The sequence below is a fragment of the Mchenga conophoros genome, linkage group LG3, assembly GCF_057382185.1.
Source record: "Mchenga conophoros isolate Kocher_MC1m ecotype Shallow Benthic linkage group LG3, M_conophoros_male_GT1.1, whole genome shotgun sequence".
Classification (NCBI taxonomy): domain Eukaryota; kingdom Metazoa; phylum Chordata; class Actinopteri; order Cichliformes; family Cichlidae; genus Mchenga; species Mchenga conophoros.
In genome coordinates this window covers 6293327-6309234 of record NC_140528.1, presented here as the reverse complement: position 1 = coordinate 6309234, position 15908 = coordinate 6293327, and the positions used below count along the sequence as shown (strand labels likewise).

At 43.2% G+C, this 15908-nt stretch overlaps 2 protein-coding genes across 2 annotated transcripts in view; both read right to left on the bottom strand.

The window, feature by feature from the left end:
- The window catches only part of LOC146577100 (protein NLRC3-like), a 104915-nt gene that overhangs the window by 78499 nt on the left and 10508 nt on the right, over nt 1-15908 (bottom strand). Inside the window, exon 7 of the mRNA XM_085267625.1 lies at nt 14602-14775. Within this exon, the coding sequence (XP_085123751.1) occupies nt 14602-14775 (174 nt within the window). The remainder of the gene's footprint in view (nt 1-14601; nt 14776-15908) is intronic.
- Nucleotides 10001-14456, bottom strand: LOC146577101 (stonustoxin subunit alpha-like). The gene is made up of 3 exons (XM_085269697.1): nt 14452-14456; nt 14168-14328; nt 10001-10818 (listed from the first exon to the last, which is right to left on the bottom strand). The coding sequence occupies exons 1-3, from the start codon at nt 14454-14456 to the stop codon at nt 10277-10279; spliced, it is 708 nt and encodes a 235-aa protein (XP_085125823.1). The 3' UTR covers nt 10001-10276.

The following is a 15908-nucleotide window of genomic DNA, read 5'->3' as shown; positions in this document are numbered from 1 at the left end:
GAGGTCGTGCTCCTCCTCCTTTACGCCTTCCAAGGAAGAGGGAGGAAGTTACAAACTGATCCTACCACACTTCACGTGTCTCGCTATGAAACCTAACGCATCAATGGTTGTGCTGTTTTGTGCCCTTGGCCTTATCAGCACCTGTAAAGGGAGTTGTTTTCTCAAACTGCTGAAGTAAGTTCATCTAGTTTTAGCAACTTTCGACTGAACAGTAACAGTGTCACAACTAAGCATATGCATAAGCACTTAAACACTTTAAATGAGAATAACAGAACATTTCTATTACAGAGGCTGGAACCTGTCCCAGTAGTAGGTAGAGCACACCTGGACAGGTCACCAGTCTGTCAGAGGACTAACACAGAGACAGACATCAGAGTAACAAATCTATTTAAAATTAATGTAAGTTTGCTGCAGCTGTATGTATGAACATGTGTTTCTGTGCTCACAGTCCACCTCTCAGGAACCTGCAGTTCACTTTAGTCTACTTTAAACAGACCTCACAAAAGGCTGATGTGGCTGGATCAGTAGTCTGATTTGAGTACGATACCTTTGGCCAGGGATTCATCTGGTGCATCGCTTCACTGCAGTCTTACGTATTTTCCCCACACCTGAATAAAAAAATACTGATATATACAAATAACAGCTTCAGCTGATGCAGCCTGACTCAATCCTAGATGTTCAGCACACAGAGACACAGAGGTGCCGTTTAAAGTTTAGTGTTAACCTGAGTCACTGATCATTTGCAGTATTACAGAGTCTGGCAGTCTTTGCATGATGTCCACGTCACTGTAAGTTTCTAGCTGACTTCACTGCAATTTCAATTTCAATTTCTGCTGTTCACAAACGCTGTCCATCTAATCTGACTGAGCTGGAGCTGTTTTGCAAAGAAGAATGGGCAAAGATTTCAGTCTGTAGATGTGCAAAGCTGGCAGAGACAGACCCTAAAAGACTGGCAGCTGGAACTGCAGCAAAAGCTGGTTCTACAAAGTGTTGACTCAGGGGGCTGAATAATTACGCACACCCCACTTTGCAGTTATTTATTTGTAAAAAATGTTTGGAATCATGTATGATTTTCGTTCCACTTCTCACGTGTGCACCACTTTGTGTTGGTCTTTCACCTGGAAGTCCAATAACATTGATTCATGTTTGTGGCTGTAATGTGACAAAATGTGGGAAAGTTCAAGGGGGCCGAATACTTTTGAAAGCCACTGTATATGTAGACACAGGACTACAAGTAGAAGATCAGACATGAAAGTGGAGATAACACAGAAGACCTGCAGCAAAGGTCAGAGGTCAGACTGGGCCCTGGATTCAACAATGAGCCAATGATCATCAAGCAGTGACTAAAGCAGAGCCCTGACGTTCTGACATTCATCACACAGTCAGAACAAATGTCTGCTGATGACTTCATCTCATGAAACGACTGATAGATGTCAGTTCATTGATCAGCTGAGCTGCTGATCTTCATCGTCACAGAAACATTCAGCTTGTTTCAATCAGTAAATAACTCCCACTACTCCCAGTTTGAACTGTTCCCACTCAAAATGCTGTGAGAACAATGATCATTGTAGGACTTCACAAACATCACGTGTTGTTTTCCACATGTAAGATCAGCAAACACACAGAAACTTCCTGTTGCCACACACGGCCTCTAAAATCTCTTCCACGCTTTCTGTCTGAAGTCCACTCTCTGTGTCGGATCCACAGGAAACAACAAGATCTTATTAACATGGTTTTCAATGTGTCTCCTTCCAAAAAGTCCAACCAATGAACAAATGTGTGTATTTGTGGAGGCCGAACAAAAGCATGACACATTTCTCTGTTTCTATAAACTGGAGTCAAACACAAACATGAAGAGTTTCACTGACAGACTCCAAAATGCCCCCACAGTGGATCAAAGGGAAATCCTACAGTGTGGCCAGAGACTCTTAATGGCTCCAACATCAACACATCCACAATGTTGGATCCAGTTCTGCCTCACAGAGTTACTAAGACACACCCTCTGCCAGCATCACAACAGCTCCACCTGCTTCACCTGCCTCCTCAGCATCTGTACACCTGAAGAGAAAAGAAAGGCTCCAACAGCTCAAATCTACAAAGGATTCATGAAGTTTCATCCAACAATAACATGTTTGCCTTCCACAGTGTGCTGTTAGACACCACTGTACCTCTGCCATTTCAAAAAGAGCAGCTTGGGAACATTTTGGCTCCAAACACTTTGTGTTTAAGTTCTTTGTTTTCTTTGTGAAGCCGACAACATCTGGAGCTTTGTGACTCATAGAAACATCATTTTGTTCTTTAGATGACAGCAGATTGGGACTGAATAATCAATCACTATCAAACCAATAAAGACAAACATGCTGATTTTACAGGAACTTTGTTGGAGAAGCTGCAAAGACATGAAACTGGTGGAGATCCCAAACCAGTTGATAGTACTGGTTATTCCAAATAAAGCTGTTTCCCTTTGAGATGAAATGACTTTGTGTCCTGATATATAATAAAGATGTTGTTGTTTTTGAGCCCCTGTATTAAAAGTAGTTTAAAGTCAGCTTGAGTTTGATGTCTTTATGTCAAAGCTGCTCATGATGTTGAGCTGCTGATGGAATAAAAACAATATAAAAGCATGTAGTCCAGACTTAAATGTAGCCTGTTGTTAGCTGAGGTCCACACACAGTGTTTGACAGTGTAAAGTGTGTGAAAGGGCTGCTGGTGGAGCTCACTAGGATGAGCAGGTGACCACGAGGTGGAGAGCAGCTGGCCTGGCTTTGACCCGGGCCACGCCCCCTTTCTCTCTGCTTTGCTGTCACTTATCTTCACTGCTCTGTCCAATAAAGCTGAAAAAGGCCCCGAATCAAAGAAATCTGCTGCAGCCTCTGAAATGTCTTCTGTTTCCTTCCCGACGGCTTTTTCACCGTCAGCCCATCAGACAGTCCAGCAGCATTTATGATGATGTCATGATGTTGAAGAGGCTGCTACGGTGGCCTCCCATGACCCCCAGCCTCATCACAGCTGAGATGCAGACATTTGAAAACATTCAGCAGACAACTGAATAACAGTCCAACACAACAGTCTGTGTGCAGACACACACTGACCTTTCATATAGTCAAACACAGCTGGTTGAGTCATTTCTCTGTGAGTCTAAAGTGAATCTAGTATTTGAAAGTCCACTTCCTGTATTTGTTGTTGAAGACTTCTTCAGCTTCTTCTCAAGGACATCAGCTGCTTGTTTGGCAGCAGAGGCAGTTAAGAAGCTTCCTGAAAAACACTGAACAGTGAGTTCACTGTGGCATATGACAGATTCAGCTTTCTGTGTGCAAATGTGTCTGTGTCGACCTTTCAAATGCTGTTGAATCCAAAACATCAGCGGCTCCTCGGCTGCTCACTTCATGCACTTCTGTCTGTGTGACAGTCCAATGACATCACAGCTGTTTCCAGCCCCAGTGTCTCAGGACTGGACACCTTTAAACATGTCGAGGATCAAACAGCGTCCAGCTAAACACACATGAAACTATCAGAGCTGACAATCATTCCAATAACATCTAATGGTTCATGTATGTAGACACAGGACTACAAGGAAATGGCTCTCAGCATCTGGCTGTGGGAACACATGAGTCCCTGTTTGTGTTCAGATTGTGTGCATGTTTTAGACGTGTGTCACATGTAGAAACACAACAATCCCACAATGACACACAGATGTGTTTGACACAGCTGTGCAGCTGTAAGTTGTTTCTAATGATTCATTGAAGCTCTTCTAACATTCTGGAGACGATCAGTACATGAATCTGTTCAACACGACAACAATTTGACTTCAGTGTGAACGTTTTGCATTAAATAACCTTCTTCATCCAGCTGACAGCATCTTCATCCTATGATGTGAACAGTTCCTCCTGTTGATGACAAACCTCTGACAGGATCTGCTTGAGGAGCTTTTTCATGTGCAGCTCTCTGAGCTCAGGGCTGAGCTGCTGTTTCATCTTTAAGAGCTGCTGCCTCCTCGCCGGACTTGTTCTCCTCTTCTTCTCCTAATGACACCATTTCTGCTTCATATAAAATTCAATAAAGATGCTGACATGTATCTGTAGCAACAACATCATTGAATCTAGAACAACTGGAGCCAAACCAGTGGCTCTGCTGGGATCACTGGTGAGCCAACACTTCCTTGTTGATGCAGATTTCAGGGCTTCCTTTTGCTTCTCCGTTATAACTGTTCTCTCTTCTCAACACATGATGACACAAAGGAATCAGCAGTGACAAAGATGATGCTGAAGAGAAGCACACACTTCACACATATAACAGAGCGGTGCAGTTACACACACCTCTGCTCGACATCAGGCCTCAAACAAAGACACAAAACACTAACTTGACTCTAAACAGAAGAAACGAGCAGCTGTTTCTGTTCTGTGCTTATTTATATTTGACACACATGCTTCTCTTTGTGCAAACACACATCGCACTATAAGGGTAACCTCGCACACAATGATTGGACAGCACAGTGATGATGCTGGGAGATCCTATACGCAGCAACACAGAAACACTGAGAACTTTAAACAATGATGGAAAGTGTTATAAATGACTTGTTGGCCTCTGATCTGTCACAAACAGCTGAAACGTGTCTCTCATGAGTCACATGAAGGTTTTTGACAGAAAGGACAAAAAGTAGCTGCAGTCAGTTTGTGTCATTTTTATATTTATTCATCTGGGAGAAAAATCTGAGGGACATTAAAATGTGTTTTCAACAGAGACAAGAACATGAATATAACAGAACAGGTAAATGAACATGTTTCAAGTAAACAGCTGGACTGATCAGGTCCAAACACAGAGTGATAAACTTGTCAAACAGCTGTCATATCTTTATATAGAAGCTCTTTATAAATGCTGCTCACTGCAGTCTGTTTACTAATAATGTCAAAGTGTTAGAAACACAGAAACATCAGAATGGTCTTTGTTCACAGAAACCTGTCTGGGATCCTTTGTTGTTCTTTTGATGCAGAGTTACATTATAAATATAAAGAGTTATTTCAGAGTCTCATCAGTTTTCCTGCATGTCTTTATTTAACACATCAGCAGGGCTGAAGCTCTCATGTTAAACACACACTGATCTATGGACACGTTCATGTGTTTCTAACAGAACCAGGCTGTTATCAGCCTGCACTAACATTATGTCACACACACTGAATGTAACAGTGACAGTTTACATCATCACACAATCAGCTGTGATTGTTTCACTGTCATCAAACGAGTCAACAGGAAGTAGAATCAATAGAAACCAATCATTTACTGACAGCATGTCTGATGGAAATAAGTGCAGATTATGTATGAAGTCTAACTGCACACAGTAACTGTGTTACAATAAGGACTTAACAGCGCCCTCTGCTGGAGTGTTTCAGTACTGCGTTAACTAGAATACACCACCTCCTCCTCACACCACCTGCTACAGCTCTACTCTTCTATGACTACAGTCATCCACAGCACTGATGTGAGGTCACATGGTTCATATGTAAGGAGCACAGCTGACCTCAGGTCAGTTTAATGACTGTGAGCAGCAGCTGTGTTATTGTCACTGTGACAGGGAGACACTCTCAGACACAGCGCTCATGTCAGCTTGTTCTCATGCAGGAGGATCAGGAGCTCCATGTTTGTCTTTCTGTTTGAATCATGATGTGTTTGTGCCATCAGAGTCTGTCATGAGTACTCAGGGTTTCACAGCAGCTCTTCTGGATGCTGACGAGGACTCCAACCTCATGTTTCACCTCTCTGAGCTTCTGATGTCTGTGAACACTCGTGTTTCTTCTCTGGGCTCATCTGGACAAAAACACCTTTCTGTGTTTGGCTGCAGCCTCATTCTGACTGACAGGAAGTGTGTTATCCATGAGCTGCACTTCTGTGAGGAAGTTTCCTGCTGTGTTTCCTGTCTGTGGACAAACACGAGTGTTCCAGCTGAGGACTTGGTTCCTTCCACCTGTCCATACAGGACATCACGCTGTCTGCAGCTCTGTAAATGCAGCTCCAGGTCCTTCCACGTGCTGCTCTGTATTTGTGCAGTTTGTAGTGTGTCCTGGGAAACGTAGCACACATGGTGTTCTTCTGCTGTTTCCTCCTTTCACTGAGTGTGAAACACTGACGCTGTGCTGTTGTTCACAGAGGGGAGCTGATTCTAGCTGCAGCTGGACTCTGTCATCTAACTGAATGTGTTGGTGCTGATCACGGGGCTCTGAGGGGGGAGCAGCAGGAGGACTCTGGATGCTGACGTCAGTGTATCTGTGGAAGCTCCCACAGCGTGTCTGTCATTCAATATTGTGCTGTATATTGTATCTATGCAAAGATGAACAGACTGTGTGTTCACTGGTCTCTGTGCTGCAGCTCTGATGTCATCATCACTCCCTCCTCCACCCTCAGCAGTCCCAGCATGCTGCTGTGGTGCACCCCACCCTCACTCTACACCTGAGCCACAGACCACACCCTCCACCTCAATATACACCACAGTTTTCTCTGCTGTGGAAATGAGATCAGGAGGAAATCATCATTATTATTATTTAATAAACGCTCACATTAATGTGGGCTTATTTGTTTCATATTAGAAACATTAGTTGAGTGTTTTTAGTATAAAATGGTCAAAGTCCCTCTTTTTGCTCCTCCCCTCACCTGTGGATGGACGGTGCTGTTACCGTGGTGACAGCTTGGATGTGTTTCAGTCCTGCCTGGTTATCACTGCAGGAATCTTTCACATTTATTACAGGTAATAACTCTGATTTTTCTGTGTATTATGAACCAAATGTATCCTGATACACACAGAGATGGATGAGCAGAGGTCACATGATGAAAGAACAAACATGGAGTCTTTGATTTATTTAGATATTTATTGATGAATGCAAACAAACCTGACACTGAACCATCGTCCAGCAGAACAAACCTGATCACATGACCTGCTGACCCAAACAGTGTAAAGCTCCATGGCAACAACAACAAACAGCCTCACATATGTTAACAGAGGCTGTTAGAAGCACAGAGTCTTTACAGTCTTTCTCCTGTTTGGACACAGATCTCTGCACATCTTCATCACAGTTACTCACAGACGTGCAGAGTGTGTGGATATCAAAGCTAAGTTTCCACCATGTTTGTAGTCTGTACTGGGACTCATGGAGCATCTCTCTATGAGCACTCAGTGCTTTAAACAGTGAGTCCCAGTTTAACCAGCAGCCTTCACACCACACATCACACAGACATGGAAACTTCAAACCTCAGACTGAAGACACCATCAGAAATAAACAGATTGTGATGAAGATGAAGAACTGGACCAGTTTGCTGTGGTTTCTTCTGTTCCTGTCAGAAATAAGAGTCTGGCAGCACTTTGCTCTCCTTCCACATGTTTAAGGAGGAAGTGAAGAAGAGCGAGTGAGTCGTCTTCCTCTGTGGGCCCAACATCAGGCAGCAGCCACGTATTTTTAAAAACCCAGCACACTGCTTCAGAAACACTGAGTCCAGGTGACCAGAGTCATGTGATCAGTGAGGTCTTCACTCAGGACGTCACTGCTTCAGGACCTGATTCAGAGGTTTATAAGGACGTGGATCATTGGTGCTGATGTTGTGTGAGAGCTGGTGAACCATGGGGAACATAAATAACAACCAGGCCATCAGCAGTTCTACCCCCAGCTCTAACACCTACATAATACACTATACATATAGTTATATAGGTTATAGTATGTTATATATAAACGTAGCTGAAGCAGTTTCATTTGTAGCTTCACGCTGCACTTCACATGTTTGTCCACCAGATGGCAGCACAGAGGCCTGTGTTGGAAAGCTTTGAGTAATGAAGCGTTTTCAATCCAAGCTTCAGAAAGCTTCATGTGGTCATCAAGGAAGCAACCAGGAAATATCTGCTGTGTGTAAAAACAGCAACACAAGAATCCAGGATGAAGACAAGAAACTCAAAGCTCACAAAACAGGTGGAGCTAATTTTGTGACGTGTTTCTGTAAAAACACCACAGAAGTGAATCATCAAAGTTTCCATGTGAGCTGATGATGCTGCTGCAGAGTTTCTGTGAACCTCCTGTGACCCCGCCTCCTCATACAGAGACATCTGATTGCTCTTCAAACTGCATCACGTGGACACATGTGATTGTGTGTTGTAGTATTGATCCCAATGCTGGTATCAGTCCTGGATCAATAACACTGGATGGATGCGTTCAGCATGGAGCCCTGAGCTGTGTTACAGACAAACATGGAAACTGACAGGTCTGTGTCATTCACAGTCTGTAACACTTCTAAACAACAGAGGCTGACCCAAGTGCCTCAGAGCCAGGCACGCTCACATCACAGCTCTCTAAATAAGCCAGTTTCAAAATAAGAGCTGAAAGCTGTGTTTGCTTGTGTTAGCTTATTATTGTGGAGACTAACATTCAGTGATCATGTGTTCAGACTCATAATGATTACTCTCAGAAATCCTGATCTTTGTATTTACTGTGTGTTGGATCAATAACTGAGATTCATGGTATCACACAGCTGTGCTGCTGCTGATGTCAGCACATCTGGAACAATACGAGGTATCTGCTACCAGACTGAGCAGGACGTGAGACCTGTGGACTGTTTAAAGCTGTCCCTCCACAGCTCACTCAGACCTGATCCACACCTCAGTGATATTCTCTGACTTCCTCAGTAGAGACAGAAACCATTCAGATCTGGGACCATCAGCTGACTGATGATGTCACACAGACTGTGTTTTTCAGGAACAGTGATTCTGATGTGAGCCTGCTAGCTGACAGCAGACCTGATGAAAGCACATGTTCACATCTGTGAGGACAGACTGGACTCTTTGACTGCACCTTGGTTCTCCTCAGAGGTCTGTACAGGAGCATGTCCACCCCCACTGAAGATCTCAGTCACTGTGAAACATAGAAAGCTGCTTGTGTGGCCTCTGCCTCACATGTAGATACAGCTACAGGTTTCTCTGTCAGTCAGACTGAAACAGTGTCCTGATGCTGCATCATTCAGCTCTGTGCCCCAGTCAGCATCACTGGGAGCTACCAGTGTTTCTGCCCTTTTCCTGTAACACTACACTCAGCACAGGCTCAGCTGGTATCCAGTGTTGGACTTTGGCTTCAGCTGCTGTGATAGATCCTCTAACATAGATCAGCTCTGCTACATGTTGTTAGATAAGTGCAGCTGCTGTCATGTCCTGATGTTTCTCTGGCTCAGCAGCTTCTCCATCAGAGGTTCACATGGAGCTGATCCAGTATCTCCAGTAACTGTGTTCTGTGCCTCACTGGTTCATCCTTCTGTCTGTGTGACGTCAGTCAGATGTTGAAGTTAAACTCTGTAATCTTCACTGTGTCACAGAGTTCAGTGAGTCCCGTTATTCACAGTATCAATCAGATCATCAGAGAACAGCTGATCAGCAATCAGTGGTGCCAACAGCGCCTCCTGTGGTGAGAGGATGCAATAATGCAATGTAGCATTTTTCCACTCAACACTTGCAGTCATGGAAACTGTCTGTTGGATCTGTGTGACGTTGCTTTCTTGGTTAGAGTTCCTCACAAATGTCCAGATGATTCTTCTAATGAGGCGTCGACCATGTTTGCAGCTCTTTGGAAGAAAACGTCGCCCTTTGCCATCCTTACTTTTCTTTGACTTCTTCAAATGCAGCTGAACTCCAGCTGGTATTTTCTTGGACTTTGCAGCTGTTTCTGGTCATCAGTTCATTCCTGCAAACCTCTGAAGCTGAACAACAATGATGCTGCATTGCTGGCTGATCCCAAAAGGTTGATTCTGTTCATCTGGACGTTTTCAGAAACGTTTGCTCACTGATCAGGTGACTTCTTCAGTCTCAGCTGACTGCAGCTTTACAAGCTTACAAACAGCACATTTGCACAATGACTGAAAGCAGCAGCACCTGATATATATGATACTAATATAATACATATACATATATAATCCATACTAATGATGAAGGAACTGAGCTCACAGTCCATTGTTCATTCAGTGAACTACTCAGTTTATTTTGGGCCTCAGAAATGCTCACTCTGTTTGTACATCACTGTCAGCAATAGACTCATTCTGCTGTGTGGACAGGAACACATGTGACATCACTTCCTGTTTGTTTGTGACTGAAGAGGAAGAAGTTTACAAGGAATCATTTAGAAGAGTTTCAAACATCAACTGATTGAATCCATGAATCTGAAAACGTGTTTGTGAGTGAAAGAGACAGACATGTACAGACTGAACTATCTGTTCAACAGTCAGAGTGTTTCTGTAACAGGAGACACTCTTTACACTCCACTCAGCACAGGGACACTGAGGAACCAGGAGACCAGACTCTAAACCCAGGATAAAGAGTTTGAGTGAATGTGGTGTTGAAGGTGTGGAGGTGGATCAGAGTGTCAGAGGAGACTCTGTAGAAGGACAGAGTGCCAGCAGGACAGTCCACATACACTGCTGCTCTGTTAGAGACAGAGGAGGAGGAGGAGGAGGAGGAGGAGATGGATGTTTTTATTTTATTGTGCCTGACAGACTGAGGACCACGATCAGAGCACTCCAGACTCCAGGACTGATCATTGAGTCCAAACACACAGTCAGCACCGACTCCTTTCCTTCTGATGCTTCTGTAACTCACTGATATATAAACGTTTCCTCTCCACTCGACCTCCCAGTAACAGCGACCAGTCAGACCATTTCTACACAGCAGCTGTTCACAAACATCAAATCTGTCTGGATGATCAGGATATGACTGAACCTCCTCCACACGTGTCACCTTCCTGTTGTTGTCAGACAGTTGGAGCTTTGTGTTCACTGTGTTTGTGTCGATTGTGAGTTGACAGGAATCTGATGGAGAGAACAAACACAATCCAGCTGCAGTTATTGATCCATCATCTGTTCATTGATTGACACTTTGATGATGACTCCTGACATGATGAAGATGGTTGAATGTGTGCTGCTTTGTTTTCATGAATCCCATTAAAAACACACTTACACTTCCTCAGACCTGGTCTCAACCATCGGACTCCAGCAGGCTCCACCCTGAAAGGAGGAGGGGGGTCAGAGCAGCACAGTCAGCATGCACACATGGACATTACATGGCTCTCACACACACACTGCTACACACTGATAAAGGAACCGTCCAACATTTTCACAAACACACTTCAATCCATACGTGGATCAAACTGCCGATGATTGGACTGATCCTAGATCAGTACATCACTGTACTGAATGAAATACAAACTGTGGCCTTCATCATCTTTATATCTCCTGTTTAGGTGGAAAGGACACCTCCCTGCCTTTGCTGCCAGCTGGTTTTCTCCTCTTGGAAACACATTTAACGTGGCTGACACTTTATTAGGTACACAGTGGCCACTGTCTCAGGTACAGTTCACCCGTGACCTAATAAAGTGGCGGTCACTTGTTTACGAGCCATCTCCCTTCAGCTTTTTTAGCCGACCTGTTTACCTCCAACTTTGCATCAGCAGCAGCGAGCCACAGACCGAGTCCGGCAGGAGCAACAATCCCACCACAACTTCTCCAGAAACGACCTCGTCTGGTTTCATTATTTTATTTCCACACAGAACAGACTGAATGTTATCAGCACACAGACATCACATGAACTTGTGCATTACAACATGTTAGTGGATTATCCACCAATAAATGAGGAGATGTTGGACGTGTTAACAGATGACAGATTAGGCCTGGGTCTGTGGTACTGTTAGCAAACAGAATATTAACCAGGAACAGCTCCTTCATTTCCATCATTTAAGCTGGCTAATACAAACCACACCTCATCTCCTAATGCACTGAGCTTTCCTTATCTCTGACTCTGACTGACTGCTGGCTCCATGGTGTTCCTCCCCCTGCTGAGAAGCTGCAAACAGCTGCCTTCTTTGCATCACATACATCAGTCTGTCCACTGTCAGTCTTTCCATGACTTTCCCTGGATGAGGTGTTAGAGCTGTAGGCCTGTAACCTGTGGTCGTAGTGGGGTCTTTCCCTGCTTTCACAGTTCTTTCCAGCTTCCTGATATATTCTATTATAGAAGAGCAGCAGAGCCTCCTCTAACTGCTTCATCATGATGTAACACACCTGATCCTTCCCAGGTGAAGTCATTTTATGCATTTAAGAGCTGCTTTGAATTCAACATTACAAACTGAACATTAGAACTATCCTCTTCTCCAGGATTTTCCTGATTTAACATTTCAATATGATTCATTTTTGTTCTCTACACCTGCCGTCATCACTTCAATTATTCCCACTGTGGATTTGATCAGATTGTTTGCCCAGCATCTCTACATTTTCCCGTCCATACTACCTGTAGCTCATTAATACTATTAATACTGGAAACTGCTGTTGAAACCTGATGGTGACACTTTCTGGTGAAGAAGTGAATTGCAGTAACAGGACTGGCTGGCTTATGATACACTGGACATTTCCATCAGTGCGTTTATGAAGCCACTGTAAGTAATAACAGGTTTATTACCTGTCAGGACCTTTGTGGATATTAGTTTATTGCATGGCCTGTTAATGTGTGTCGAGAGGAGTTGTTGTTGAAGCTAACAGCATCATTATTATTGTAACTGTTTAACAGGTGTTATGTAAACTACATTTATATTTCATTGTGGGAGAATCAAAAGTGTTTTGTTTTCTCTGCTCACAGACAACACAGATACACGCATGTATATTCAGCCCACGTCCAGCTCTGCATGCACTCCTTCTGCTCCGTTTCTATAGAGAATAAACAGTTTAACACAATCATTCTCCATTGTTTTCAACTCAACCAGCTGCATTTAATGAAGGAGTTTGAATTTACTTTACAACAGCTGCTGTTGTTTCCTGTCTGCATTCATGTTCTTAACTGTACTCCACACATTCTGAACTGGTGTAGTTCTTCCTAAAGTACTGCAGTATTCCTGCCAGTACATCCTCTTAGTTTTCCTAACTGTTTCCTCTGATGCTCGTTGCTATTCTTTCCTCAATGCAAATTCATGCTAAGCTCCTTCATATCCATCCCTGTTTCTAAACCTGTAATAATTCCTTTAATGTGTCTTTGGCCTAATTATGAGTCTGTCCACATGTTTGTAGTTCCCCACTTGCTTTGGTTTCTTAGCTCTGATTCTCTGAAATTTATCCTGGAAATCATTTACTGGCATCTCTCCCTCTCACTCCCACTATCCCCAGAACACCAGAGTATTCATCTCCTGGCCTCTTTACATTTTCTCCAATCATCCCTGTTTCTAGAGTCTCGCCCCATCTGCAGGTAGTCCAAGAGAAACTGCCTCTGCCATTTTTCTTCTTCTTAATCATTGATTTTTCTCTTCACTTTCTCCATTGGGTCTTCTTAGATGCACTTTCCTGAAAGCAGCAACATTTTTTGTGCCCCATTTTTCAAATTGTGCATCTTACTTCAGCTTAATATGTTTACTGTTTTGTTTTTACACAGGTCATGTAAAAGAAATCCTACCAGAGGCTCGACAAAGCTGAACTGAAAGACAGCACAGGCAATAAATCAGAGCAGCACAGAACTTAAGCTCATGGTCCATAGAAGCTGGGCTCTACAGGTGTACCAGGACAAGCTTAGTGTAAGTCCCTCGAAAAAGTTTCACTTGTGCTGTTTCGGTGTAAATTACTGGTTTGTTTGAACAATTTCATCAGCTGAACCATAAATACTCCAAAACAATTTCTTTGTGACTCAGTGTGATTTTGCATTTTGTAATATTAGCATGTCAAACTCTACATTCTCTACACAGATGAGAAATGAAGTGTATTTAATAATAAAAGTTATCTCTCAGAGACAAAGTTAGTGTCTCATTCAGGTCTGTATCTGAGTAGCCTCAGACACATGCAGTGCTCATATTTTCTGTTTTGTGTGTCACTCAGACCTCTTCCTGACAGGGGCAGCAATTTCATTTAAAGTCACATTCACTGATACAGGCTGCTGGAGCTCCAACCAGGAGGGTACACACATGATCCAGGGAAAAAAATTATATATGGTCTCTTAGATAAATATTAAGAGGTCCTGTGTTTTACCACAAAATCAAAGTAGTAAAACACAGGACCTTTGGGTTAGATATAAGGTGATTTCACAAATCATGCCTGTTGTAAATGAGTAAGCCATTTATCGACCTGACTCAGGTTTTAAATCATTATCAGAAAAGACTGAATCCTGACCTGAGAATTCCAAGTGTACACTTTGGACTTTCCACTGCAGAAAATAGAAGCTTCAGTCCTGAATCCTGCAGGTTGTTGTTACCCAGATCCAGGTCCAACTCTGTCAGACTAGAGGACTGGGAGCTCAGGACTGAGGACAGCGTTTCACAGCTTCTGTCTGACAGGTTACAGCCACTCAGTCTGAAGAAAGGATGACAAGAAGACATGAAATACTTGTGTTAAAGTATATTCATGGTGCCATGCGGAGCTACTACATTTACAATATTTCAACACTGTTTCAGGACATGCTGGAATCCTTATTGCCTCATGTTACAAAAGACAAATGTGGCAGTTTAGTGTGATTTGGATGGATTCATTAAAAAAACAAAACATAAACACTGTTAATTTTTTCCAAATGAAATTGATTAAATGATGTTAATTGATGAAAAAAAAATCGATATTGCTTGATCTGACCTCAGCGTTTCCAGTTTGCAGTATTGACTCTTCATCCCAGCAGACAGAAGCTTCACTCCTGAATCCTGCAGGTTGTTGTTACCCAGGTCCAGCTCTGTCAGATGGGAGGACTGGGAGCTCAGGACTGAGGACAGAGCTTCACAGCTTCTGTCTGACAGGTTACAGCCACTCAGTCTGAAATCAAGGTGGAAGGGAGACAAGATCAACCAAACAAATCAGAGCTTTATTGCTTTTTTATTGTTTTTAAGCAGAAATCAGTGAGGTGCTGGTAGATTCTGTTCTTTTGGTTTATTACCCAACAACACACACATACACTAATATTTGTGACTTTTGTAATAGTAGCATTTACAATGCAAAGCAACAGCGATCACAGATTGAAGGGGCCTGAATAAAACTACAATGCAGTGATTTTTAAGATGACCTGTTCTTCCAATTTCCAACAACAGATTTCTCCAACCTTACAGTTAAAAATAATTCTTTATCTCATACTGAATCTTGGTGCACCTCCCCCAGTTTATTAAAATGAAGTGGTACTGAAGTTGCTGTAAGTGATGTGTGATGCCACTGATTTCCTTCCTGATCCAATACAAAGTAAAATTCAGGCTGGTATCTGCGATACTGATGAAAACTATTCCCTCAGAATCAATACAAGACATCATAAGAAAATATGATGTTTTGTATAACATAAAATATTCAATTAATAATCAAAAACAAATGTGACTGAAAATAATCAAGCTGGGAAACATTTTATGGCCATTGCTACAGGCCATTCGATCCTTTTACAACCATTGCAAGAGCTTGGTTGGCATAGCCGGCAATAAGTTGGATAGTAATAAGTCCGGTGGGTGATGGGCTCCGCCAGGGCTGCCCTTTGTCACCGATTCTGTTCATAATTTTTATGGACAGAATTTCTAGGCGTAGCCAAGTGGCAGAAGGCTTTCACCTGGGGGGGGTCTCAGAATCTCATCTCTGCTTTTCGCAGATGATGTGGTTCTGTTGGCTTTATCGGGTGATGGAACGGTTTGCAGCCAAGTGTGAGGCAGCAGGAATGAGGATCAGCACCTCCAAATCTGAGGCCATGGTCCTTAGGGTGGAGTGTCCACTCCGGGTCAGGGACAAGTTCCTGCCCCAAGTGGAGGAGTTTAAGTATCTCGGGGTCTTGTTCACGAGCGATGGGAGAAGAACGCAGGAGAACAATAGGTGGATTGGTGCTGTGGCTGCAGTGATGCGGACCATGTACCGATCCATCGTGGTGAAGAGAGAGCTGAGCATTAAAGCGAAGCTCTCAATTTACCCATCGATCTATG